Consider the following 27,980-nt stretch of genomic DNA (forward strand, 5'->3'; position numbering starts at 1 on the left):
GCGAGTCGTTTGATTCAGATCGAGACTTCGGAGCGGGTTCGCGAGTCATCTGATTCAGATCGAGCTCGGAGCGGGTTCGCGAGTCATTTGATTCAGATCGAGACTTCGGAGCGGAGCGGGTTCGCGAGTCATTTGATTCAGATCGAGACTTCGGAGCGGGGCGGGTTCGCGAGTCATTTGATTCAGATCGAGACTTCGGAGCGGGTTCGCCAGTCATTTGATTCAGATCGGGACTTCGGAGCGGATTCGCGAGTCATTTAATTCAGATCGAGACTTCGGAGCGGGTTCGCGAGTCATTTGATTCAGATCAGGACTTCGGAGCGGGTTCGCGAGTCATTTGATTCAGATCGAGACTTCGGAGCGGAGCGGGTTCGGAGCGGAGCTGGTTCACGAGTCATTTGATTCAGAACGAGACTTCAGAGCGGGTTCGCGAATCATTTGATTTAGCGCAGAAATTTGTGCACCACAAATCCTCTGATTTACACTGACTTTTGAGAGCATATCGCAAATCATTTAGATCGGGACTTAGGTGCAGGGCCGTGAATCATTTAATTGAATCGGGACTTCTTTGGAGACGCATTATGCATCATTTGATTCAGATCGGGGCTTTGGAACGGGTTGGTGAATCTTTTGATTTAAGACTTCGAAGCGCATATTGCAAATCATTTCTTTTTCGAAAACTCAGAATTGGTTAAACCATTGCATCGCAAAAAAATTCACTGTTTCGAAGCTTTCCAATCAGATCGCGAATCATTCATGCTTAATCTTTGGCCATACCCTTACAAAAATTAACCATGGTTTTACCACAAATAAATAAAAACATGCTTACTATAGTTAAACCATGGTAACCACAAATTAACCATGGTTTTGCTAGTACAACTGGTTATACAAATGGTAATCAATACGCCAAAAAACATGATTACTACACTTTTACTATAAAACAATGGTTAATTTTTGTAGGATTCATATTTGCAAAACTAGACATATTTTACGCATGTAAGAATGTGTTAGAGTCGTGTTTACACGAAAAACAGCTTACAATCACTGTCAAATCAGCCTGTTTGCAGACAGAAGAGAGACTATAAGAGGAGAAAACAAACACACACCCTCTCAGTGTTTACAAAGGGCGTGAGAAACATCATCACCTACTGTTACAGTTAAGATTAAGTGCTATTGAAATGGTTTAGTGTATTAAAAACGAATGACAAATGCCTCCAAAAAAATAAAGAATGCAAATCTTGCCCGTGTGCAAGTTTCTGTAAAGGCTTACTTCATAAATATGTAATAGATCTAACGTGGTGCTATAGCTTTCTTGCGGTCTCCGGGCTCGTAGGTTTATTAATTTTAATAAAACTGTGTTATTCAACAGTTTGAAGTTAGAGTCGCTAAGCGAACTTCAGGGTTGAATTAATATTCATGAGCAGGAAACGCGGAAGTGGCGGTTAAGCCCCTCCCCGCAGGTATAAAAACACCTGTCTGCGGTCAGCTGAGCCAAGAGCAGACTCACCCGACGAGCAAATGGAGTCCAGGCAGCTTTCAGGTAATTTAACCGTGTAAACATCTGTCAGATCAAAGTAATGACACAATGAAACTAAAGGAAAGAGGAATTGAGCATCTGCAATGTTATATATTATATAACAATATTATTTGATGCAGTTTGAACTGTTTATTAAACTTTTTCAACTATTCAAGCTATGACCTACATTGATGTTATATAGTACCTGAGAGAGTTTAACTTGAGTTTTCAGAAGCTATATAGCCTATATAAATTAGTTTTTAGAATATATAAATTTCTGCGTTGGCACACAGTTAAAATAGCATTTATAATGCAAGATTTTACTATTGTGTATATTTCCAAATGTTGTAAATGTTAAGTAATGCATGACCTATATTTACAAGTAGCCTATTTATAATGTGCTGACTAAATATTCTTTAAATGCAGAGTGATGTAAACCTTTTTGCTTGTTGTTTTAAGGCACAAAGCTTTTCATCTTTATTGTGATGTTTTTACAAAATTTGAATTAGAAGAAAGAAGAAAATTTATATCTGCAAGATTAACCTCTAAATGATACTAGATGATTTTTGGCTGATCATATGTTGTGTTTAGTACTACTACTGCCCTTCAGAGGAACACAGAAGACAGTTACATGACAAAATAAGTTAATTTAAATCTTTAAACTTAAAAAGTTAATGCATGGTTTTTCCTTCTGGAGCATCAGTGAGCATTTGCACCTTCTGTAATAGTTGCATGAGTCCCTCATTAGTCTTTAGTGTGAAAAGATGGATCACAAAATCATACAGTCATTGTTGGAAAGGGTTCAAATGCAAAAAAAAAGCTAAGAATTTGTGGAACCTGAAGGATTATCTGAAGAACCGCAGGCAGTTTAACTGTTCAGGACAAACAAGGGACTCATGAACAACCATCACTAAACAAAAACACAGCTGTGGACATACAGCACAGTATTAAGAATGTAAACTTTTGATTGAGGTCATTTTTATAAATTCAACTAGTTTCCCTTTTTCTCCTAAATGTAAACATTTTTATGTGAAATATCTTATTCAGGTCAGCACTAAATAAACAATAACATGCATTTTGTATGATCCCTTTTATTTTGGTAAAATAATTATGGTGTATGCAAACTTTTGACTTGAATTATATAGATAGATAGATAGATAGATAGATAGATAGATAGATAGATAGATAGATAGATAGAAGCACATTCAAGGTCATAGAAGTTAGAAGTTCAAGGACAGCTGTTTAATGAGAATTCATATATAATGGATGATATTTGAAGATTTAAATATAATATTTTTTAAACCGTATATGTGCAGCTGCAGACTCCGAGAGCAGGAATGAACTGGAGGAAGGGGGCGTGGCCTGTTCCGTGATAGTGTGTGACATCCATCCAAAAGCTCCAGGTGTGAGGGATGGAAAGGTGGGAAAGTTTAATAAAGCGTTGTACTCCGATGGATCACAATGACGTACATTTGCTTTTCCCTTTACATCCACTGTGAAAGTATATTAATGCGCAATTCTTCCTCTCAAGAATGACCCCTGGTCATGTGACAGCTCTGCATCTTCCTCTGACAGTGAAGATGATGAAAAAGACGAAAAAGAAGAAAAAGCTGAAGAAGAAAAGAAGCAAGGTACTTAGATTACGAAACAAGACAGGGCCCAGTAGCGAACTCTGCAGCATCCCACTCATTCCACCTGCTTAATTAGAGCTTAATGAGCACATGAATTAACCTTTTACTGCATATTAATTTCAGAGCAGGAACTGTGTAGATATAGACAACTTGCTTTTGTTCCTGTTTTGTATATCACTTCGAAATAAAGCAAAAATGTAACTGATATTTGAAATAGATAAGGAATGTTTTATTGCATGCTAGAGTTTATTAATCCCAGAATAATACATGCACTTGAGTGCAAAACAGAGAAGAAAATCATGGTTATTAGACCATTTTCTGAGGTTTTCAGAATGCATGATTGCACAAGTTTTTTTTTTTTTTTCAACATTCAAAGAGAAGAATTCCCTTCTTTCACAATTAAGGGAAAGAGCTGGAGGGTAGAACAAACACGCACACCCACAGAAAAGTACGACAACTGTCAAAAACAAGTTCTTGCAGGTGTCAATAACTCTGTCACTTCCTCACACAGAAGTCCAGCTCATCTTCCTCATCATCATCATCATCATCATCTTCCTCTTCATCCTCAGACAGTGACAGCAGTGAGGTGAGCAGATTAATAAGTTTAACTGGTTTCATGTTTAATTATCTTTGCAGTGTGGCAGCTAGTGCACATGTTACAGTATGGTTTTGCTGTCCTGTGATTTACTGTGGTAAGTGGAAATCTAGGGCTTAAAGTGCTTGGGCAATTTGTATCTCTCACACGTACTGAGGAGTTGAAAGTGTCACAATCTGCGGTGTTTTAGTGTAGAGATTTGTACTCTCTGATGTTAAACATAACCTAGAATGCACCTGTGCTCTACAACACAGCCAATCAGAGCGACAGAGTACACCAAATCAGCTTTTAACATTCATAAACACACACACACACACACACTACATCACCTGTGGTTATAGAGGGAACTTCAACTTTGCCTTGATTGTTTTTTGAAAGTAACATTAAAGTAAAAACAGAAACAAGTGTTTAAACAGTTTCTAGACTGGATAGTGTTTTATTTTTATAATTTATACTATTTTCTATTTTATTTAATTTGTGTTTTATTTTGAGCTGGACTGCTACTAATCATTGTATACTCATGTTGAGTGGAAGAACAGCTCATTCTAATGAACATCTTGTTTTTGCATTCAACCAAAGAAAGAAAGTTATGTGGGTTTGTAACCGCGTGTGTAAAATGAAGACAGTTTTGTCTTTCTGCTGAGCTTGAAATAAAGGCCGTGTTTATTTACCGCTGTTTTGCTGCAGAGGAAGGAAAGTTGTCTGAGTCACGGCGTGCTGAGCAACAGTCACGGCTCACTTGTGTAAAACAGGATTTGTAGAGTGTGTCTCATGGCTGCTGTCCTAATTATGAAATGTGTGTTTACCACAAAACAACAACATTTACATCTTCTTCTTGACTTATCTGGGTCACGCTCCCAGATTTACTCACTCACGCATTCTCCTCAACAGGATGAAAAGAAGAAAAAGAAGAAAATGAAAATCAGCGAGACTGCAGAGCCGGGCATTCTCACAGAAACAGGTTAGATGGATCACAGGACAGGTGTTTCATTGTGTGTGTGTGTGTGGGTGTGTCACTCCGGTGGTAATTTTACTCTATGAAAGACCTGTGAGTTTTAGGCCTAAGATAGACAAACATTCACTTTATTTGGACAGACAACTAAAAGCCTGAAATATGTGATGCATGAGGAAATGAGCTCTTTCCATGCAGAGTTTGGCTAAGATTGTTGCACATGCATATATACAATTATTTTATTTTATATGATGTAAAGTAAAATAAAAGTAAGGCATTCAATCATGTCTATCTATCTATCTATCTATCTAAAATATATATATAAACACACACACACACACACACACATACATATATACACGTATATGTATGTGTGTGTGTGTGTGTCCCTGGACCACAAAAGCAGTCTTAAGTAGCACAGGTATATTTGTAGCAATAGCCAACAATACATTGTATGAGTCAAAATCATTGATTGTGATTTTATTCATTTTTTTATGTGAGTGTTTAAATTGAAAATTATTTATTTTAATTTGACTTTTTTACAATTAAATCAAAATGTATAATTTTTATTGTTATTCTTTATTTTTATTTATTATATTTTATTGGGATCGAGATTTTATTGTTTTTTTTTTTTTTTTTGATATGTGGGAATTTTTAGGGATTTTATTTTAGTCACTGGTCATTGTATTGTTTTGTCATTGTGTGGAAGAACAGCTTGTTCTGCTCATCATCTTGTCTTTTTCCCAGTGGTCTTGTTAAAGGCCTGTTCACACCAAGAACGATAACTATAAAGATAACTATAAAGATAACGATATTAGCGTCCACACCAGCGAACGATATCTTCTGTTTATTCTAAGCGCACGCTCTTCTGCCGCTTTAAATTCTCGAGCGCGTTACAGCAGGATGGATTCTGATTGGTTGTAAAAAAATTTTATCGTTCATCAGCTGGAAAAAAATCGTTTTGAAAGTGATTCCAACGATATCGTTTTTCTTTGTCTTTATCGTTACAGTTGTGGTGTGGACTCTGCTGTTCATTAATACTGAAAACGATTTTTAGAACTATAACTTTATCGTTATCTTTATAGTTATCGTCCTTGGTGTGAACGGGCCTTAAGTCTGATGTTTTTCAGGTCTGGAGGGAAACACTGAATTAACTCCTGCAGGAGAAACTAAAGGAGACGAAGAGAAGAAAAAGAAGAAAGACAAAGTAATTTCTCCTCTTTAAGACTCTCTGCTGTATTATTTAAATGACCATACTTTTTTAATTTTCAGGATAATGTCTCACATTTTGTTGATTGCCTCAGTTTTTGTTTGCTTGCTTTTTAGTTCATATATTGATTAATTTTGCTTAATTTTTCCCAGGATGCAGCTGCAATCAGTTCAGACAGTGAGAATGAAAAGAAGAAGAAGAAGAAGAAAAAGAAGAAGAAAAATAAAATGAAGCAGAAGAAGGATAAGAAAAAGAAGAAGAAGAAGAAAAAGAAGATGAAGAAGAAGGTATGAAGTGCAGAGGTATAAAAGTGTTTTAATTTCTCAGTATCTGTCTGGAATCTCTGCATCTTCTGTATCTCTTAGGATTCCAGCTCATCTTCCTCCTCTGACAGTGAGGATGATCACAAGAAGAAAAAGAAGAAAAAGAAGCCGAAGAAGAAGAAGAAGAAGAAGAAGAAGAAGGTACAGCAGTGCATTGGTGTGATTGGTTGTTTCTATCTATCTATCTATCTTTTAAATTAAGTTTACATTCCGTAATTCTTTATTTTTCTGCCATGGAATAATACATTTAAAAAAGGTAATTATGATCTCAGTTTGTTTTTATCTCACAATTCTCAAACTTAAACTTATTTTATTTCAGCTAGCTGTCAAAGTGACATTTCTCATTTTCATGAAGTTAGACTTGACATACTAAAATAATAGAAATAAAAAACTAATTAGACATATTTCTAAAACTTAAACTAAAATGAAAATGGAAAATATAAAATAAAACATTCAAACTATAATGGTATTTCTTTTCATGATTGCAAGTTTATATCTTATATCTTATAGTTTTTCTCTGAATTGTGAGATACACTACTAAACAAGTTTCCATATTGTTTAAATCAAGTTAAACATCTCTCTCTTCTGTCAGGAATCAAGCAGTTCTTCCTCCGACAGCTCCAGTGATGATGAGAAGAAGAAGAGAAAAAAGAAGAAAGACAAAAAGAAGAAAAAGGAAAAGAAGGTACAATGCAGCTTAAAAGCATGAAAAGTTTTAGAAATCATCAGATCTCATGTGTTTTTTAGAGTCAACATGAGACGACGTAACTGGTATTGAACTCCCAAATAAACAGGACTGATTTTGAGTTCATGTTAATGTTTCAGAGACGTTCATCTGTCAGTGTGTCTGATGTTGTCCGACACTAACACCTGACTCACTCTTTTTAACGACTGTGGAAACTAGCTTGAGTTCAAAATGTTCAAATCAAATTCACTAACTGAGCTCATCGTGACTTGCAGGATTCAGGAGGTGACTCCGCATCGGCTGCAGAGAAAGACGAGAAGGTAAGAAGCAGGAGAAGTGAGCTGAAGTCTCCGCTGGCTGTGGGTTTGAGCTCCTGTGAGTGAGTGTCTGTTTAACTCACGCTGCTCCTCTTCTGTCTGTCAGGAGCTTGAGCTCAAACAGGAGGATGGAAAGCTCACAGAAGACGCATCTTCATCTGGTGAACGCTTTGGTCTGTTCATTTATTTGTGCAGATTTGAGTCTAGTTTAACCCTGTTTAGATTCTTTAATCCTAATTCTGGGTGGAGAAAGCAACATTTATATAACTTTTACCAGGACTGACATAGTAATGAATTTTTGAAAGCTGTGTTTTTGTGGTCTGGAAAAGTCATAAAAATTAATAATATCTTTAAAGTCTCATGGAAACTTCTTAAGTAATATAATATGTATTTTATTTTACTTTTTTATTTTAGTTTAGTTTAGTTTATCTCTGGAAAAGTTAGTCTTGTCGCAAAAGTCACATGTAACATTCTTTAGTAATATAATATAATTTTATTACAGTATATTTTATTTTATTAATAATTGTCTAGTTATGAGTCATGGAAATGTGCTGCTCTGTAAATGTTTATGCAGGGTTAAACCTAAAACCATAAAAAATTACTTTAAATAAAATAATTTAAAATATACTTAAAAATATCACTTCAGGGATATTAAAGGGACATTAAGTGAAATAAAATTAAATAAAATAGAACACACTTATTTTATTAAAGCTAGTTCCCAAGAAAAACATTTCTCATTTTAATTTAGTTTAACTTGATGTGCTAAAATAACTAAAACTAAAACTAAAATAAAAATAAAAATCATGCAAACTACTGTATATACACATATTACTAAAACTAAACATAAATAGAAAATAAAAATGATTTAGAAATAAATCTTAAAAAACAAGTACTTATATAAAAACACAACACAATTAAAAAAACATTAACTAAAATAAAACTGAAAAAATATATCTATAAAAACGAATTAATATTTTTAAAATAGCACTGTGTGTGGAGCCTGCTTTACTCAGAACATGCTGAAGTGATGTCTAATGGTGGTCACATGACTCATGTAAGCGACTTCCTGTCCTGTGCAGCACTTCCTGCGGAGTCTGCAGGTATGACCGCTGTCAGGGACGACGGTCACATGTCTGATGATGAGGGCGAGGGAGCAGACGACAAGCAGAAAGACAAAAAGAAGAAAGTAAAGAAAAAGAAGAAGGTTTGTGTCATTAACCCAGAAACATAAACAAAAAACTGCTTCATTAATCATCCAGTTATGTGTGTAGAAACACACTTTCCCGTGAACCGCGCTAGTAAAAGTGATTCTACTCTGTGTGCACTAATCTACTCTCTCACTAATAACATATTAGCTTTATTAATCAGAACTTGGCAAAACATGATTTTTATGGTCTGACGTCTCTGTCTCTCAGAAGGAATGCAGTTCGTCCTCTTCATCGGACAGTTCTTCAGACAGTGAGGATGACAAGAAGAAGAAAAAGAAGAAAACCAAGAAAAAGAAAAAGAAGAAAGATAAGGTAAGATCTAAGCTTCATCATAAACAGCTGCATATGTTATTGGTGGGCTGGTTCATAATTAACATGTGTAAAAGGAACAATTCAGACAATAAAAGGCATTGTTAAATATGAGAAATCCGAGAACGGTTATTGTAATAACTTAAAATTAAAACCATTTAAAAAAATGCATTACTTAAATAAATAAATAAACCTATAAAAATATTGCTGCTATTATTCCCAACAGGACTCCAGCTCCTCTTCATCATCCGACAGCAGCTCCTCATCCTCCTCAGACAGCGATGATGACAAAAAGAAAAAGAAGAAGAAGAAGAAGAAGAAAGTAAAGGTCAGACTGATTTCAATACTTAAATGTAATACATGTACATATCTTACATTTCCATATATGAAGTGTAATGTCATGTGAGGTAGAAATGTATATGAAACATATTAGAAGGTGGAAATTCATTTTTTTATATATATATATATATATAATAGATATTATTAACATATGCAAATATGCAGATTTTACTGTAAGGGCTTTTATGTATGTTGTTTTTAAATATGTGATTTTAAATAGAGAATGTATGAATGTAAAAATTATATATCACCTTATAGATGTCATATATATATTTCCATATGGGTTTATTTAGATTTACAGATGCATGTGACAAACACTGACTGAATTACTGCTCTGCTCTCGTTTCTTAAAGGATTCTTCTTCATCTTCGTCATCAAGTAGCTCCTCATCTTCTTCTGACAGCGATGATGAGAAGAAGAAGAAGAAAAAGAAGAAGAAGAAGAAGCATAAGAAAAAGGTAAAATCTAAAAGTAAAATCTCTCTTTATTTAATATTCACGCTGAGTACATGAGAAATACATGAACCCTGAATGTATCTGACCTCTTGACCTCCATTCTCAGGAGTCCAGCTCCTCTTCATCATCTGACAGCAGCTCCTCATCCTCCTCTTCAGACAGCGATGATGACAAGAAGAAGAAGAAGAAAAAGAAGAAGAAGAAGAAGAAGAAGAAGAAGAAGCATAAGAAAAAGGTAAAATCTAAAAGTAAAATCTCTCTTTATTTAATATTCACGCTGAGTACATGAGAAATACATGAACCCTGAATGTATCTGACCTCTTGACCTCCATTCTCAGGAGTCCAGCTCCTCTTCATCATCCGACAGCAGCTCCTCATCCTCCTCTTCAGACAGCGATGATGACAAGAAGAAGAAGAAGAAGAAGAAGAAAAGTGAAAAAGACAAGAAGGACAAGAAAAAGAAGAAAGACAAGAAGAAAAAGAAGAAGAAAGACAAGAAGAGTAAAAAGGTGGTTAATCATCAGTTAAGACTGGTTTAAACCTGCAGTACTGGTTTAACACCTGGTTAACCTGCAGTGCTGGTGGTTAGTGAAAAAGATGCAAAGAAAATGTTGCAACTCACTTTATAAAGTCAATAATTCAAAAATAAGCGATTTTACCACCATTGTTATAGTATAATTAAGATGCTTTTATAGTTTTTATTAATGTTGAATTTAGTTTTTATTTTGGTATTTTCATTTTAAATAGTTAAAAAAAAATTGCAATTTAGTTTTTTCGTCATTTTTATTAGTTTATTCATTTTTTAGATTATTAGTTTTGTAATATTTTATTTTACTTTATTTCATTGTAGATTTGATTTCAAGTAACAAAATAATTTTTATGGTTTTTGTATGTATGATATATAATACAGAATATGTAATTTATATATGCTGCATTGTTGTCGGACAGCACTGTCAATGTCATATATCTGATGTAGTTTAATTTGTCTTCTGTCTGATTGTGTCTTGTTGCTTTTGTTTTAATCCCAGGACTCAGGAAAGTCTTCAGGATCAGAAAACCATGACGACAAGCATGTATGAGCTAATCCACGCTCGCTTATTTTAATCTGTGTTATTTCTCAAGCATTATGACAGCATTTATGTTCTCTAAGATATAGAGGAAATTCCCTCTATACAGGCCCCAGGCCCCCACAGATTATTATACAAATATAATATTTATTAAATTATTGTTACATCTGTTTTAACACAATTATTATTATAACTATTATAAAATGTGTTTTTGCATAATTCTTGATGAGTTTGACTGACAGCAGTGTTAGCCAATTGTTATCCAGGCTGTTTCGGGAATGTAAATATAATTTTGTGACTGACGCCTGCATTTAACTAAACCTGTTTCCTAATCTGAAGCCTATTTATTTAAATAACGAATTGAAAAAAAAAAAAAAATCACTAACATGACATTTCTGAATCAAATAATTGTATAGCTACATTTTATTTATATCTAATTTGGCTTTTTCAGTTAGTGTAGGCCTGTTACATTCTTCTGATTATTAGGCCTATTAATATTAAGTTACCTTTATTATTAAATTAATACTAGGCCTACAATTAATTTTCCCCGCAATAATTTCATCGTGCATCACCGCATAACTGACGCGCTGCGAGGATAATAAAGACTAGCTTACACCTCATTAAAAATGTTTTTAAAAATGTCTTTCAAAACAGATTTATTATGCAATGAATTATAGGCCTAAAATGATTAACACTGCAATCATCAATAATAAAAAAAAGCTTAATTTCAAGCACCAACTTTTTTAAAAAGAAAAAACAACCTGTTTAACACGAAAGCCTACGTTTCTTCTCTTTATTTATGAATTTTATTTTATTTTTTTTTTTTTTTTTTTCCACTAGCCTATGTTCGGGACACAACATTTAACTAAGCCACGTTAAGTGTTTTCTTATAACGGTTTTCTTTGGGAGGAAATGCTAAACGTGTTATTAAACGTGTTGCATTCATATTCAGGGCTCATCTGATTTTTTGTAGATAGTAGCCTATACTTTATTAGTATGATGTTTACTGAGTTTGTCTGTTAATATCACTGTCTTAGTACATGAAGCCACGTTAAGCGCTTTAGAATGTCCCTCTGGTTGTTGCCTAAAAAGACGGGTTTATGATGTTTAATATATTTGGCTGTTTTTAGCCTTACCCTGGAGTTGGTTCACCCTCCACCTAACATAACTCTTGCGCAAAGTGTGCACGTTGCTTGTGTGATATCCATTGGATAAACCTTCCTGGTTAAAAACAAATATTTAATATATTGCGACATAACCAGCCAACCCCCGCCACCCACAGACCCACTATGCTACTGGACTCCGTCCGTTAGTTACCCTACTGCCCGCTCACTTTTGCCCAGGCCCGCCCAAAAATCAAATTCTGGCTACACCACTAAGTTCCCTTATCCTTGCCGTATGACATGGTTGTGTAGTTAAACTGAACCTCTATTGTTATTCTTCTACAGAAGAAGGCTAAATCAGATGATAAGGGCGGAGAAAACTCCTCGCTGAAGACTGAAGGAGAGTCTGGGGGTTTGGGGTCATTCAGCACGAGAGATTTCAGCTGTGGAACTTGTGGCTCTCAGATTTCTTCATCTCTAGTTTACTCCAGCCTGCCTTCTGAAACCCTGAACCGCACAGAGAGCAGCAGCGCCTCCCGCAGGCCTCTGACTGCCATCGAGAGCCTGATGGGACATCCTCAGAGAAACACGCTGGAGACAGACAGAGACACGACCAGCAGATACACCTCACACTTCACATCGTAACAAACACTTACACAATAGTACCATGGCAGTGCCATGTTTTGGGGGGTTTAGAGTGCTGCAGTGATGACGTATGTTTGTATGTGTTCATACCAACCCGGTTTCCTTGGACAAAAACACATTAGGATTTATCCACTGGCTTTTGGAGTATTGCAGAAAATGAGCTCTGTGATCAGCAAAAGTGTATGACTCCTACATGATTCTTACATCACAAATGTGACCCTGCAGCACAAAAGCAGTCATAAGTAGCACAGGTATATTTGCAGCAATAGCCAAAAATACATTGTATGGGTCAAAATTATACATTTTTCTTTTATGCCAAAAATCATTAGGATATTAAGATAAGATCATGTTCCATGAAGATATTTTGTAAATTTCCTACCGTAAATATATCAAAACTTAATTTTGGATTAGTAATATGCATTGCTAAGAACTTCATTTCGACAACATTAAAGGTGATTTTCTCAGTATTTAGATTTTTTTGCTCCCTCAGATTCCAGATTTTCAAATAGTTTGTCCAATATATAAATACTGTCAATTTCAAATGGACTCTTATGACTGGTTTTGTGGTCCAGTGTCACAAATGAACAACTTAAGGCCTAAATACAGTCAGCAGAGGTAAAAAGCTTAAACATATGCTATACCCAGCTAATAAAAATATGTTCTAAGAGCATGTTTCTAGCGTTCCCATTAAGTTACAAAAATGTTATTTCGGACTGTTTTCAAAACGTTAAAAATTTACTTTTTTGAAACATTAAGTGAACATTCCATTTTATCATTTTGCAAACATTATGGAAATGTTACTTTTGAATGTTCTCTGAACATTCCGAAACAAATTGTTACATTTAAAAAGCATTGTATGAATGTCCAACTAAAATGATTTAGAGAAAAAAAAAAAGTTACACGAATGATGTAGAAATTATGCGTAGAATTACTTTTTTTTTTCCTGCAATCCCCACTGTGATCTAAATTATTTACAAAAAAAAATGTATTAAACATTTTATTCATCATTTGGGGAACCCTGGAAAATAGATTTAACCATCTGATACAATCACTGTACCATGGTACGGCCACAGTACTTTTTTTGTTATGGTGCTACGAAGTTAAGACGTGAATGCTTATGATCAGTGTGTATTTGTTTTTGTCTGTGATCGAGGGAACAGAACGCAGCATTTAACCCACATTGTTGTCTATTGAATAATCAATGCAATTATCACTTATGTTTTTATGAGATTTTCAGATGCAGCACGTTATATTTGAACCCAGTAGCTGTATCTTGCTTGATTCGGGGGATATTTTGATTGGGAATGATACTATTAAAAAGCTTGTAATAAAACCACATGCAGTTCATGTGAATATGATCCGAGGAGTGTTTTCTGTCATCATGTGCTGGATTAATCAGAACCAGAGCATTTGTGGAGCAAAAGGCGTGAACAGAAACCACACCTAGATACTTTCCTGAAGCGCCTCGGGCTGGGGCTGTTTTTAGAGACGTTCATCTGCTTCCTGTCAGCGAGATCTTTCTGGAGGATTTTACAAATCAGGGGAATGTGTGCTTATTTCAGTAGGTTCCAGTTGGCTTATCTGACATTTAAGCATTTGGCAGACACTTTTATCCAAAGACTAACAGTGCATTCATTTTATACACTCAATATTTATCACATTAATAACACATGAGTACATGACACTGAAACAGCTAAAGATTTATAGCATTTATAGTGTTAAAGGAGTAGTTCCAGTGTTTTTCACTGAAGGTATCAATTCAATTCAATTCAAGTTTATTTGTATTGCGTTTTTTACGATACAAATCATTGCAAAGCAACGATTGAAGGAATCAATGTTATGGATAGAAGACCCATATTGTAGCTACTGTAGATGCAATGGTTTGGAGTTAAAAACGCTCACCAATGGATGCTCTGCAGTGAATAGGTGCCGTCAGAATGAGAGTCCAAACAGCTGATAAAAACATCACAATAATCTACACCACACCACAGCTTTTGTCTTCTCCAGATGTTAACTGATGGACTGGAGTGCTGTGGATTACTTGTGGATTATTGTGATGTTTTTATCAGCTGTTTGGACTCTCATTCTGACGGCACCCATTCACTGCAGAGCATCCATTGCTGAGACACTGATGCAATGCTACATTTCTACAAACCTGTGAAACAAACTCATCCTGATCTTGGATGGCCTGCGGTTGAGTGAATGTTCAGCTAATTTTTATTTACCTGTTCCTTTAAATGCTATATCAACTTTGGAAACCTGGTCTGTTTTCCGCAGCCAGTAGTGAGTCAGAGATCCAGAATGATCAGAGAGACACCTGGACACCTGCTTTGGGGTAAAAACGGCTCATCATTTTGAGCGTTTTCACAATAGCGTTGTACTAAAGCAGAACCACCCAGATGAGACACACCTTACACTCCTGGATACCAAAACTGTGCTCAGGTGGGGGAAGAGGTTCATAAACTGGTTTTGTTGGATAATCCTGTTTCTGTCAAAGCCTATTTTAAATCTTAAAACAGGATTTAGTGTTTTAATGACTTTCCTCTGAGGTTTTTTGTCATTGTTCACATTAACATTAGTGCTAGTAGATACAGTATACTATATATACTACTACTTATTATCAACAATTATATTACAGTTATTTATTTATTTATTTATCCAAAAGGGAGGGACCTTGGGAGATATTTTGCTTTTTTTTTTTAGAAAGATAAGTTGTTAAATGTGTTTACACTTCAAATTAAAATTGTTACAGAAGACACACAGAAACACTTCCCAAACAAAAGAAAACACAGAACAAAAGGGATGTAACAAAATACAAAATTAAATCACACCACGTGATTAATAAACACAAGCTATTCCGTATTTAGTCAGCTCACTCACCTGCTTATCGACGTCTCTAAGCCAATCAGCTGAGACCACTGGTTACTTAATTAATATTCATGAGCAAAGCCTTCTCTGTGTACAGTAAAGAGTTTCTCTAATTTTAATGCATGCTGAGCGTTGTCTGTCTTTCAGCCAATCAGCTGGGGCGAATCTGTGTATGTGTGTGTGATTAATATTAATGAGGCACAACTGTTCTGACGCTCTGGGTGGATCCAGGTAGAAACACTGATGTTGATGATAAATACTGCTGTCATCTCGACCAGATCACGTTCACTGCTTCATCATGGACTTCGATCTGGACTCAGGTAAACAGATGCAGGAATTATATATCAGTAAACACACACACTGGTTGATTTCTAAGAGAAACTAACAGTTTTATTCCTGTTTTTGAGCAGCTGTTGGAGATGATGAGGTGAAGAAGCAGGAGGGCAACGAGGTGGAGGGGCTCTTTGGGTTTGGAAAGAAAGATAAAGACAAAGAAGAAAAAGATAAAGAGTGTAAGGACAAGGACAAAGATAGTGACAAGCCAAAGGTAAGAATATTTGTAATTATGATGGTCAACGAAAGTTTTCTAAAACACAGAAAAAATAAAAAGATAAAAAGTACTGAGAATTGTTATTATTATTATTATTATTATTTTGCATATAACGGTTATTATTGATAACTAAAACTAAAACCATAAAAATGTTGTTAGTTTAAATAAAATATGGAAAACTTATTTCAGCAAGTTGCAGAGGCAACATTTTTCGTTTTAATTTAGTTTAACTTGACTAACTGAAACTAAAACTAAAATAAATTATAAATAAAATTAAAAAAAGGAAAAGATACAAATAAAAACCAAAGCTTACAGACATATATATATATATATATATATATAATATATATATATATATATAATATATATATATATATATATATATATATATATATATATATATAGATAATTAAATAAAAACATTTATAATTCTTAAATATATTATAAATAATTCTAATTATATCTAACTTATAAATATTTATAAATAATTTATAAATATATTATTAAAATATATTATTATAAAAAAATAATAACTAATATAATTGTATCACTATGATATTAAAATAACACATTTGTAAAGTGTTTATAATGCAATCAGACAGTTAATAATCTGAATTTCCTATTAAATCAAAATGTTTGCATTGTTTTTTATCCTTTTTAACCCCTTCCACTCCAAACACTTTTCCTTTAAAGCCACTTTTCAGTTTCCTGATGTGTTTATAATCAGATTACAGAAGCAAAATGTGTTGCGAACAGTGTTTTGTGTTGAGTTCAACCCGAAAGACTCCTTTCAAGAGCTCAAAAATGTTGCTCAGCCCTTGAGGGTTAATAATGACGTAAAAAAAGAGATGTTACTACATGCTGGTGCAGAATGTGATGCATTATACTGTTTTATGCATGCTTTTTCAGAGTGATTGCAAAGAGGATAAAGACAAGGATAAGTGCACAGACAAAGAGAAGGACAAGTGCAAAGAGAAAGAGAAGGACAAGTGCAAAGACAAAGAGAAGGACAAGTGCAAAGACAAGGAAAAGAAGAAGGATAAAGAGCACAAAAAGGGGCACGGACACGGTCATGGTCACGGTCATGGACACGGTCATGGACATGGACACGGTCGGGGACGTGGACATGGACACAGGTCATCCTCTTCATCCAGTGATGAGGTAACTTTGTGCTTTTACTTTGATTTTATAAACACTTAAAACAAGGCCAAATTAATTTGCTTTTGTGAGACACAGAAGGAGATCTTAAGCATATCGCCTTCTTTTATGGTGATTTTTGGTTGTTTTTTGGTGCAGTTTGGTACCATTAGTTTGTCTATGAGCAGACAGAGTTTGAGTTAAGAACAGGTTACTAACGTTTTAATTACATTTGTTAACTGAGGATGGATAAATGCCGTGATAATGGCATCTCATAAAAACGGCTGATCTTGAGGCGTGGTGCACACTTAGAGTCGTAAAGGGCACATCTAGGGCACATGCTCCATTCTTCAGGTTTGCTTAACTACAGTTCAGAACAAAAGACTCAAATGAATCGTTCTGATGATCTGATTGGATGAGCCACGTTTGATGCTAATCTACATAAATTTTCTACCTCATTGATTTACTATAGTATTTTCACTTTCATCATGTTTCATGTTCTTCATTCTTATACTGTAAAAAAAAACCTGGCCAGTTTAAATGTGTTAAACTACTTTAAAAACACCTGGTTGAAGTCGAGTGCTTTCAGAGTCTGCTGGATGGATCCACCCCTGTAATGCAGACAAACCGGTTTACTTGTTGAAGAGAGGACAAAAAAATACACTCTCAAAAGATTTTTTTGAGAAACCAAAAATAAGTGAGATTGGTGTTTCTCAAATCAATTACGTAGAGTTACAATCACTTGTACTGTCACATATGGGTTTTTTTCATAGAAAACTAAAAGTTAACATAATTTTCTCTTTGTTTGCAGGACTAAAGCTGAAGACTGAAGTCATGAGGGGGCCGGGGCAAGTTGTCACATAGGGAAAATGATTTATGGGATTTATGTTTATAGTAACTGTGAGGTTTTGAGTCAAAAAATTCAATTGCAGAAATGCTTGTTTTCTCTAGCAGTGGTTTTATAAGTTGGTTTTAAACACCTAGTTGCACCATTTGTATTATATTAGGATAATATTTTTGGAATTGTGTCTTACAAACTAACATTTCAGTACTGTTATCTTTTTATAAATTGGTGTGAGCTGTTACATGAGTTCTGTGATGTACTGCATATACAGTATCTATGAAAATCTCCTGTTATTTTTTATTTTTTTGCAGTTTGTTTTACTGTTCAAGACATTATATAGCCTGTAATACATTTGAAATATTATATTGTGGAAAATGTATTGATTTTATGTTAATATGTCATATTACAAATAAACAGTTCCCATTTTTTGTGATTTATCCCATATATAGTGACAACATGGCCCAGTAAAGGTCAACATAATGACCTGTAGGCTAAATTTATACTGGATAATAATGATAAACATGTCCAATTGTTGTTTCAGGTTTGTGACTATTGAAAAAGTGACTTAAGTGACTTTTCAAAATAAACTTACTGTGAGAAATTAATTGGTGTAAAATGTTTTCCTAGACTCCTTCATTTACAATACAGTACAACACTATATATATATATATATATTTCAAAGCAACTTACAAATGAGGGCAATGGAAGCAATTAAAATCAACAAAAGAGTAATGATATGCAAGTGGTATAACAAGTTTCAGTTACAGTAAACATGACAAGGGTTTATAGAGAGAGAGAGAGAGAGAGAGAGAGAGAGAGAGAGAGAGAGAGTGTGTGTGTGTGTGTGTGTGTGTGTGTGTGTGACCCTGGACCACAAATGATTATGCCAAAAATCATTAGGTTATTTAGGAAAGGTCATGTTCCATGAAGATATTTTGTAAATTTCCTACTGTAAATATATCAAGCATTGTTAAGAACTTCATTTGGACAACTTTAAAGGCGATTTTCTCAATATTTAGATGTTTTATATAAGTGTGAGTTGTGTTCTGTATATGGGCGTGGTTTTGTTGTTATTGAAGTAGGAGTGGAGAACAGATACTTCCGTGAATGCGCACCTGAATAATAATAATAATCACCTGAACGCGAAATTATACTGAGCGGCCGCCCAGTCACACAACCTTATTAATATTCATGAGCTAAGCCTTGCGCTTATTCGCCGATTAACTGTCGCTTACCTCCTCGCGGCCATCGTTCAGCGAATCACATAATCCGACTGGGCGGACGTCAGATTAGCTAATTAATATTCATGAGAAAAGCTCTTGTAGATCTCGGCTAAAAACACAGACCTTCACAAACGTCCATCAGAGAGTTTGATATCTACAACGGTTCAACATGGCAGGTAAACCTCTCTGAAGCTGATTTAACACTTTATCTTTTTATTTCTGAATCAAGAAACATTAGTTGAGTATAAACGAATGCGTTTTTATTCACTCTTTCTCTTTCTCCAGATGAAAATTTGAGGTGGTGTTGGGGATGATGGGTGGAGGGAATCTTTGGGTTTGGAAAGAAGGATAAAGACAAGGAAAAGTGCAAAGACAAGGTAAACATATTTATACGTGATAATCTGATCAGAAACAACCATTAAAATTAAAATAGCCACTGGAGACATTCGTGTTGTGACTAATGGGTTAAATATGTGATCAATATTGATAATAAGAAACATCTTGTGAGTGTTATACTCGACAAGATGAATGGGAAGTATAGATCGTGGCTGTGTGGAAAACATCAGATAGCCCTGAAAAACTTTGCATATGGAAATAAGTTTGATACTGTTACAGATATTGAATTTTAATAATCTCTCTCAGGACAGTTGTCTTAAGGTTTCTTAAAACATCTTAAGTTCAAGATTTTAAGTTCGTGTCTCTCAGCAGCCCATCCGTATATGTACACTTTAGTCATTTAAAAATAAAGGAACAAAACAATTTCATGTGTCCCTCCCCAACTTCCTGTTTAAATAGGAAATACGAGTGTTCATCATCACGGACCTAATGTGCAGAATTAGATATGACTGTCTGTTGTTTAATGGAATATGAGATTTTGTATATTTTTAATCTTTCAGTGTGATTCTAAGGATAAAGATAAGCACAAAGATAAGGATAAGCATAAACACAAGGAACACAAAGATAAAGAACATAAGGAACATAAAGGCAAAGACAAGAAGAAGAAGGAAGGTGAGGAGTACTAGTATTAGTGCGGTGGTTAGTTATCTGTTTTGCTTTTTTAACACATCATTTTAATACACATACTGTATTAATGCACAGGTTCGGTTTGAAGGCATCGATATGAGGAGCAAAGTTTAAGTTGGGAGTGAGTTATTTTGCATTTATTAGCATTAATTATGTGTGTGAACCCAGCAGATAGACACAATGACCAAAGAAAGCAGGGTTGGGCTTTGTGATGGCCATGATAGTTGATTGTGGTGTATAGTGGTTGAGCTGTTGGTGTTGTGGTGGTTAACGGCTTTGGATGTATTTTTTTTGGGTGGAGACTTGTTTGTTGGGTGTATACTTTAAAGTTTAGCTGTGATTTCTTCCCATCCCACGCTGCATTCTTGCAGTTAGACGTCACTTATCACTCTGATATCACACATTTAGAGACACACCCGATGAGGAATGTCCAAAAAAACTGCTTTATTTAGACCCAGATAAGATCTTTGTGTATTCTAGAACGTTGTTTAAGCAAAACAATAACCTGTTTAGTGAGTACAGATAAGGTCAGTGGAGGGAAACAAATCCTGGTTACCACAGTATCACCTGCACTTCTATAGGGAAAGTAGTTCAAAGAGGATTTTTTAAAAAGGTAGTTGATACATTGGTATTTTAAATAAAAATGTATCAACTATAAAAATATTTCCATCCATAAATATAACAAAAAGGATAAAGTAAAAAATAAAAATTACCGATAGATAGATAGATAGATAGATAGATATAGAGATCTATATATAGATATAGATAGATATATAGATATATAATTTCATTTTAACAAACTAATTAAATTATAAATCAAAAAATAAACTATTTAAAATTGCATTTAAAAAGTACATACACACACACACATATATGTGTGTATATATATATATATATATGTATATGTGTATATATGTATGTGTGTGTGTATGTGTGTGTATTATTCACTCACATGCATACACTCACACTCATATATAATTGATCCTACTAGTCTTGTTAACATACATAAAAAAAAAATGTAATACGCTTTAGAAAGTGTGTGCATTTTAGTATGTTTTCACCCATGGACTTTCATAACAACTGTTTACTGTAAACTTAATAATTATTATTTTTTTTTTTAATGTGTATGTGCTTGCAACACTATTGAGAGATCTGAGCAGCAGTGCTAGAGATGCAGAATGAATGGTAATGTGGCAGCGGAGGGATTTCGGGATGGGTGCAGTGTTTGATCTTTCATACGCTGTGGTGTTCAGGATCATTTGTAGTCGACTCGTTCGCGGCGAGTATAACAGAAGAGCGTGAGCTGGTGATAAAAGCACATATCTATCACACAGTGTCTGTAAAGGAATAAATGTGTGCATTTTAATAGTCTCTCAGAGGCGATAACAGCCTCACACGGCCCTTATGTTCTTGTATCCTGGTAAAAATCTCAAGGTTAACGTTTGTATTTCTGTTTTTTGTAGGACTAATGCAAGACTGAAGATTCATCTGATACCTCCAATATCATAATGTAAAATCTTTATTAAATGATTTTTGTAGACGTATAAATGCAATATTATGCAATGTAGTGGGGAAAAATCAATCTCTTGAAGTTTTCATAAAGTTTTTGAGCTGTAATTACAAACATCCACAAGGTGGCGCTACTTACATGTCAAATCCTCAGTGAGGCACTGGAATAAAGAGACTTATCAGCTATTGTGTGTGAAATTGTTTTCTGGTTTAATATATTATGAGGTTTGAAATAATTTTTCACCCATTTTGTCTGATATTAGCTTTCAGTGATTGCTGGTTAGTGAACTCTTTTTGTTTTGTTAAATCTTGCCCAGTTTGTTGTACAAATGTAGGCCATGTTTGATCAATTTATGTATGTAGCTAATAATCGATTTTAAAGCATTCAGCACAAATGAATGCATATATATTATCAAAATAAAGCTTTATCTAGTAACGTAGTTCATTAGAAATAGGTTAAAGTGGTTAGGTTATCCCGCATCCTCTGAGTTTCACCATGAAAATGGAAAAAGTCAGTTGTCAACACGACAATATCTTTGTCTGAACAGCACGCTTATGCAAATGCATGGTTGATTTTGAAGGTTTCAGCACAGATCTGTCTCGTTTGAGCACGATTTGTTTGCTTATTCATCTATGTTTGAGTACGGCACAGATTAATTCATCTGAACAGCAGGGACGAAACGCAGGCTGCTTCCAAACTCTGTTTTGGACGTTCTTTGCTGGGCTGAAGACAACTGTATGCCAGAGATAAGAGAACAGGACGATTGTTGCCCAGAGGCGGAAGAGAGGGATATTTCTCTCTGTCCATCAGACTGAGACAGTCTTTCTCTCTTATTCTGTGCCAAACGCCTGCAGGATAAATGCAAAGCACTGTGTTGCATTTTTATTTTATATTTTCAGCCACACCCTGTCAATCTTTCACATGCATATTTCATCAAACACACTGAAGATGCTGAAAGTTTAATCGGGGGAAAAGTTGGCTTGTTTGGGCGGTTGGAGCTGTTCAGTGCGGTCGGGGTCAGAGATCTGAACATCAGCAGAATCTCAGCAGCATCTGCTGCTCTGCACATTTCTCACAGAAGATGGATGTAAATGCAGAGAAGTTTTTCTCAGGTGTGTGAGGGGTTACTTAGCTGTACTTTGAGGACAAATTGGTCCCAGAAGTAACTAAATCGGGCAAAATTTGACTGCGGTCAAAAAATTAAATTGCACGTAAAATAAATGATGTTGTTGTATTCTTTGAGGGTTAATATTAATTATTATATTAGAAGTTAGGTGTATGTGTGTGTATGGAGTGAGTGATACTTTTTTAATTATTTTGTTGATGATTAATTAATTAATAATTTTTTTAATAATTAATTATTTTTTATTTTTTGTGTATTAATTTTTTTATGGATTACTTTGTTTTCCTTTATTTTATTTCTGTATTAACTTTTTTTGCTTTATTTTTTACCCTTTTTCTTATTAATTACTTATTTTTCCTTTATTATTTTCTGTATTTTTTTTACTTTATTTGCATTATTTTTACTTTAGTTTTATTCTTTGATTTTTTTTTATATTTATTTATACATTCATTCATTTATTGTTATATTTATTTATTCCCACAAGTATATCTTTTAATTAGTTATTTTTTATACTTATTTTTCCTTTATTATAAAATATTTATTTTTAATTTAATTTACATTTTTTAAATTCTTTATTTTTATATTTATTTATGCATTCATTTATTGTTATATTTACTTATTCCCACATCTCCATATTTATTTATTTATACATTTTTTTTTATAAGAAAATATAAATGCTACTTCAGTATAGATAGCTACAGTACTGTGTGGATGGATGATAGACAGGTGTTTTATTGATTCTATCTCTAAACAGGTTTATTGATCAGTTCATTTATTGATTTGATCTTTGACAGTCTAATTGAGAGCTCAGAGTGTAATTACTGTACATTTTTTATCCTCACACATATAGAAAGCTTGTTAAAATTGACTTGTTTGTATGGTGTACAAAATAATAATATAATATAAAAATGTTTTAAAATATTTTAAAAATGTAAGTAGTGTACAGTAGTAAAACTAGTTTATAAATGGGCAGAGAATAATTCAGTTTCACAATAAATTTTTTAATTGTTCAAATGTTTGCCTGTAAAAATATAAACAGGTTAATTTAACAACACTAAATGTCATTCAATAGACGGACTTTCTCTCTTTCTGTCTGTTCCCGTTCGCATCATTCCTGCGCGCACCTGACGCGCGGTCACACCGGGGCGCGGCGCCGCCGTGCGTGCGTGCGTGCGCGCTGCCACCTTTTCGCGCCAGAGGAGGGCACAGTTACTTCGCGCTTCGAATGGCGTCAGCGGTCTCTAGGCAACAGGCCAGTTGTCAGTTAGTCAGTCAGATTTCTCAATCAGAGCGGAGAGCGGCGGCAGCGGCGTCGGTCATGGCCCTCTCAAGGATCCGGTGCACATTTTTCCGGTTCACCGTGAGCAGCATGTGAACACACAGCTCGGTGTCGTGCTGAAGAACAGAACCGGACACCCGGTACCGACCGAACCGGACGCATTAACGCGGATCCCGACTCGAACGCGACGCGAAGGTGTTCTCTGAGTGACTTTTACGCGCCGATTTAATTTGGCTAACGTTAGTTGTAGCTCTTAGTTTCACATGTCATCGTTGAAATATTTTAAAAATGCTTTAGATTTTATCCGTGACTTTGATTTTAAGAGACAATTACTGTCCCACCGTCAAACTGTGGAGAAAATCTGACTTTGAACTTCATACTTTATAACACGACGACTTTCCCTCAGAAAAAATGCTGAAATTTCATAATTCGGATCTGTGGATTGCTTGGCTGGTCTTCTTTTGTGTGAATGGTAAGTTTTATTATTATTATCATTTATGTGCAGCTCCTACACTTGCTTTTTATTTGTTTTAAGTTCTTATTTAAGGCGCAAGTTGTTTTGTGTACTAACGTTAGTTGCTGTGACGTCACAAAGTCCTGTATTTACAAGGAACGTAAACAAGGTCTTGGGAGTAGTTCAAGATTTGATGTGTTAGAGAAAGTTTGACAACTTTCATGTGAAGGTGTGCCATTTTTGTGTATGTCTGTGTGTGTGTGTTTGTGTTAGACACCACAAATCCTCACGAATGTAATGACATGACTTGTTTTCAGTGTCTTACACACACACACACACACACACACACACACACATGCATACACAGTGCTGGGGAATGATTGCTTGTACGCTTTTGCCATGCACAGTGCAGCTGTGTGTTTGTGATCTGAACAACACAAAGCTTGATTCTGAGAAATCGTGAGTGGGTCATGATGATCATGGATGGGAAGCAGATACATGGGGCTGAGGACTGACGGACGGGCCAGACGGCGCAGGTCTGAGAGCCGTAATCCAACCAGATTATGAAGAGCACTGCTCCACGTGATGCTTGTGACAGACAGATGCACGTACACACACACACACTTACACACTTTCATTGTGCCATCCTCTGTGCATTCGGGTGATATTTGTTTGCACATGTTGGTCCACACAAGGGACTGGCAAGTGCAGGTAACTCCAGTCTGGGATTGTATATTCATCCACTATCTTCTAGATCAGTGTATTGGATGCATCTGCTAACTGTGAAAAAATTGGATTTGTTGTTTCATTGGGTTCTTTGGAATTTCAGCATAGATTCAGAGTAGTTTCGTTCATGCAAAACATTGTCCATGTCTGAATATGCATTCATCCATACTGTATAGCAACTCTTTTGCATGCAAGTACACATTAGAGTAAATGTGTGAACATTTTTGATATCTTTGCACAGTTAAGGCTGCTCAGTGCCTGCTCAGAATTCAGTGTAAAGGTACAAAGCTGCATAAAAAACAGACTAAATCATGCCTGCTCTGACACAAGTATTAAAGCATAGAGTGTTAATTGCTGTGGAAATGCATTTATGCCACATTCTGAGAAGCATTAAACGGTCTGCGTTAAGACGCTTCGGAATGCCACTTCAGAAGCGCCTCTGTGCCACCTTTGCAATGTTAATTTGGCATTAAAAGTTCGTTTTAAGCAATATTTGTTGCACAATGCAACTTCCCTTTAAAATCAAACCAAACTGAAATAAATAGGATTTTTTAAAATAAACTTTACAGATTGTTTTCTCGAATTAGGTTGAATTTTTTTTGTATTTTTGAATTTTGTTGTCGAATAGGTTTCACAGACCTTTTGTTTGTACTTACTGTATAGTGAATATTTTGATTTGAACTTCCAGAAAATTGCACACAAACACAATCAGATGCTATTAAAGTGAAATATTGCTTGATATAATAATACTGCACAATAGACTTTAAGAGAGAGTGATGATAAATACAAACGTTTCACATATAATTTCTGGGCAGTGTGTATTGAAAGTATTGATTTTGTTTTATTGCCCTGCTGATTATTTTCATTAACAATTTGAGTGCTGATCAGTGTTTTAGTATTTTAGTAACACTGAGGTTGTGTTATAGTTTTTCATAATATTTAGAAATAGGCTTTATTTTGACATTTTAATTTAAATTTTAGTAATTTGATTATGTGTTTAAATCGTTTTTATTAGTTTTTTAAAAATCACCCTGGAGATGATGCTTAGTCTTGCAAAAATGAAATGTACAGTAGCTACAACTTTTTTTGTTCCATATACTTTGGCACTGGCCTAATTTAATCTCCACGCAAAATAGTTTCTCTCTCCATCTCTCTGTAAAGCATGTTGACATTAAGCTGATGAGATAACAGCCCTGGATGTGTACGTATATTCAGACATGTCTCATTAATACATGCATGTTTGTGATAGCGTTTGCTGGTACATCCTTGTAGAGACTCCTCTGAACAAATACGCAACGCTGTCATCTCCTGCGCAGGATCCATTTACAGAGCACTTCCAGGTGTTTAGTTCTGTTCAGGAGCGGCTCCCTGAGCGAGATTCACTTTAAATGTGGTTGTAAAGTGTCATGAGAGCCAGACCAACGGGTCGGGCTCCGGCGAAACCCTGTGTTTTTGTCCCACAGAGGCCTGTGCTCGTGGTGTTATAGATGTTGTTGTCGGAAACTGGGGCGTCTTCCAGAGCTCGCTGCGTTTCCTGCACCGCTGTCACTGTCAGTTTAGAGACATGTCCCTGCACATGACCACCGGATCTTCGGTCATTAATTTTGCATCTTCTGCCATTAGGAAATGGCCAGGCAGCACGAAGGAAGGGCCTCGGAGAGGCACCTTGGGGGCATGTGAGGAAAAATGGGCATGCTAGTCTGAACTTTAAAAAGAAATGTAGATAGATCGATGGAGACAGAGTTATGCACTGCCACTGACCAAGTCGTCATCTGAGGCCTGAGCTGAAATGAATGATTTGTTACAGTGTTTTGAAGGAGAGAGAGAGAGAGAGAGAGGGATGGTGGTTTCTCTGTGCTTGAGTTCTAATCATTGTTTCGCTCTGCCTCAGGCTTCAGGAACCACACCAGCGAACAGATCAATTCTGCCAATTAAAGTTCATCCGAAGGGGTGCTGCACTTTTTGACCCTGCGCTGAATGCAACTTCACTTGAAAATCAAACCAAAACTGAATTAACGTAAAAATGGATTTCATGTATAAGGTTTGCAGATAGTTTTCTCATGGATGGGAACAAAGTTGAATCCGCTTTTCTAAAAAATATCAGCTTTTTTTTTTTTTGTTAAATACATACATTTTCATTTTATTTAATGTATTTAATTGCCATTTCCAGGCCTGAATAGTTATGTATAAATTTACATGGCAAATATTGCTTAATATGATTTTTGCTCAACTCTTACTGAGTGCAGTTTCTATAAAATAATTTTTAATAAATCCTCATAAAGTTTAAGTAAATTAAAAGCTAGTTACTGGAAAAGCTTGTTGGTCCAACATTGTGGGAACCCTGGTTAGAGCCCTTGTTTTTTTAGAATTATTTATACAGTTTTAGTATTTATTAATATTTTGAGTTAGCTTTTATATTTTCAGTTTAAGTTTTAGTAAATTTTTTATGTTCAGTTATCAATTTTATTATTAAAATTTAAAATTAATTAAAACCTTTACATTTTAATTATTAAAAGTGTAATTATTTTATTATTATTTCTATTTAAGTTAATTAATTTTTTATTTCAGTTTTAGTTATTGTAGTACTTCAAATATTTATTTTTATTTATTTTTATTTTTCACTGAAGTTTAATTGTGCAATCAAATATTTAATTTTCAGTTTTATTTCAATTAATGAAGTAGTAAACAAAAACAACACTCGTTAGAGCATGTCTTGATTAGGAACCATTTAAATATGCAGTGATCTCACCAATATCATCCTGTGGTTCTTTTCTTGAGTTACTTTTTTGGCACTAAGTAAAAACTGCAAATATGGCCATACGTTTTAAAAAAACATTTGTGAACTTAGCCCTTACACATTTGTGTTTAAAGAAGTGAGGGTCAAAATG

General features: G+C 34.9%; 3 protein-coding genes across 6 annotated transcripts in view; all 3 read left to right on the forward strand.

Annotated features, from left to right (window-relative positions):
* The first annotated feature begins 1,417 nt into the window (after nucleotides 1-1,417).
* On the forward strand, nucleotides 1,418-13,708 carry LOC109050415 (suppressor protein SRP40). Of its 3 annotated transcripts, none has more exons than XM_042740023.1 (19): nucleotides 1,418-1,540; nucleotides 2,833-2,936; nucleotides 3,048-3,147; nucleotides 3,659-3,733; nucleotides 4,634-4,703; nucleotides 5,825-5,901; nucleotides 6,057-6,191; nucleotides 6,270-6,368; nucleotides 6,820-6,912; nucleotides 7,188-7,232; nucleotides 7,336-7,402; nucleotides 8,309-8,433; nucleotides 8,645-8,749; nucleotides 8,973-9,074; nucleotides 9,439-9,543; nucleotides 9,647-9,775; nucleotides 9,879-10,049; nucleotides 10,569-10,613; nucleotides 12,056-13,708. In XM_042740023.1, the coding sequence occupies exons 2-19, from the start codon at nucleotides 2,929-2,931 to the stop codon at nucleotides 12,353-12,355; spliced, it is 1,851 nt and encodes a 616-aa protein (XP_042595957.1). In that variant the 5' UTR covers nucleotides 1,418-1,540; nucleotides 2,833-2,928; the 3' UTR covers nucleotides 12,356-13,708. The 3 variants fall into 3 exon arrangements, with proteins under 3 accessions (XP_042595957.1, XP_042595958.1, XP_042595959.1); XM_042740024.1 differs by having other exon boundaries at nucleotides 6,270-6,357; nucleotides 6,818-6,912; XM_042740025.1 differs by having other exon boundaries at nucleotides 6,270-6,354; nucleotides 6,818-6,912.
* Nucleotides 13,709-15,403: 1,695 nt separating this feature from the next.
* LOC122139855 (splicing regulatory glutamine/lysine-rich protein 1-like) lies at nucleotides 15,404-18,359 on the forward strand. The gene is made up of 4 exons (XM_042740026.1): nucleotides 15,404-15,543; nucleotides 15,634-15,770; nucleotides 16,683-16,934; nucleotides 17,722-18,359. The coding sequence occupies exons 1-4, from the start codon at nucleotides 15,522-15,524 to the stop codon at nucleotides 17,725-17,727; spliced, it is 417 nt and encodes a 138-aa protein (XP_042595960.1). The 5' UTR covers nucleotides 15,404-15,521; the 3' UTR covers nucleotides 17,728-18,359.
* Nucleotides 18,360-23,769: 5,410 nt separating this feature from the next.
* The window catches only part of LOC109103671 (immunoglobulin superfamily member 11-like), an 84,440-nt gene continuing 80,229 nt past the window's right edge, over nucleotides 23,770-27,980 (forward strand). Inside the window, exon 1 of one of the 2 annotated variants that reach the window (XM_042740042.1) lies at nucleotides 23,770-24,384. In XM_042740042.1, the coding sequence (XP_042595976.1) occupies nucleotides 24,324-24,384 (61 nt within the window). In that variant the 5' untranslated portion in view covers nucleotides 23,770-24,323. The remainder of the gene's footprint in view (nucleotides 24,385-27,980) is intronic. The other variant, XM_042740041.1, reaches the window with a different exon arrangement.

The sequence above is a fragment of the Cyprinus carpio genome, chromosome B15 (genome assembly GCF_018340385.1).
Source record: "Cyprinus carpio isolate SPL01 chromosome B15, ASM1834038v1, whole genome shotgun sequence".
NCBI classification, from domain to species: Eukaryota; Metazoa; Chordata; class Actinopteri; order Cypriniformes; family Cyprinidae; genus Cyprinus; species Cyprinus carpio.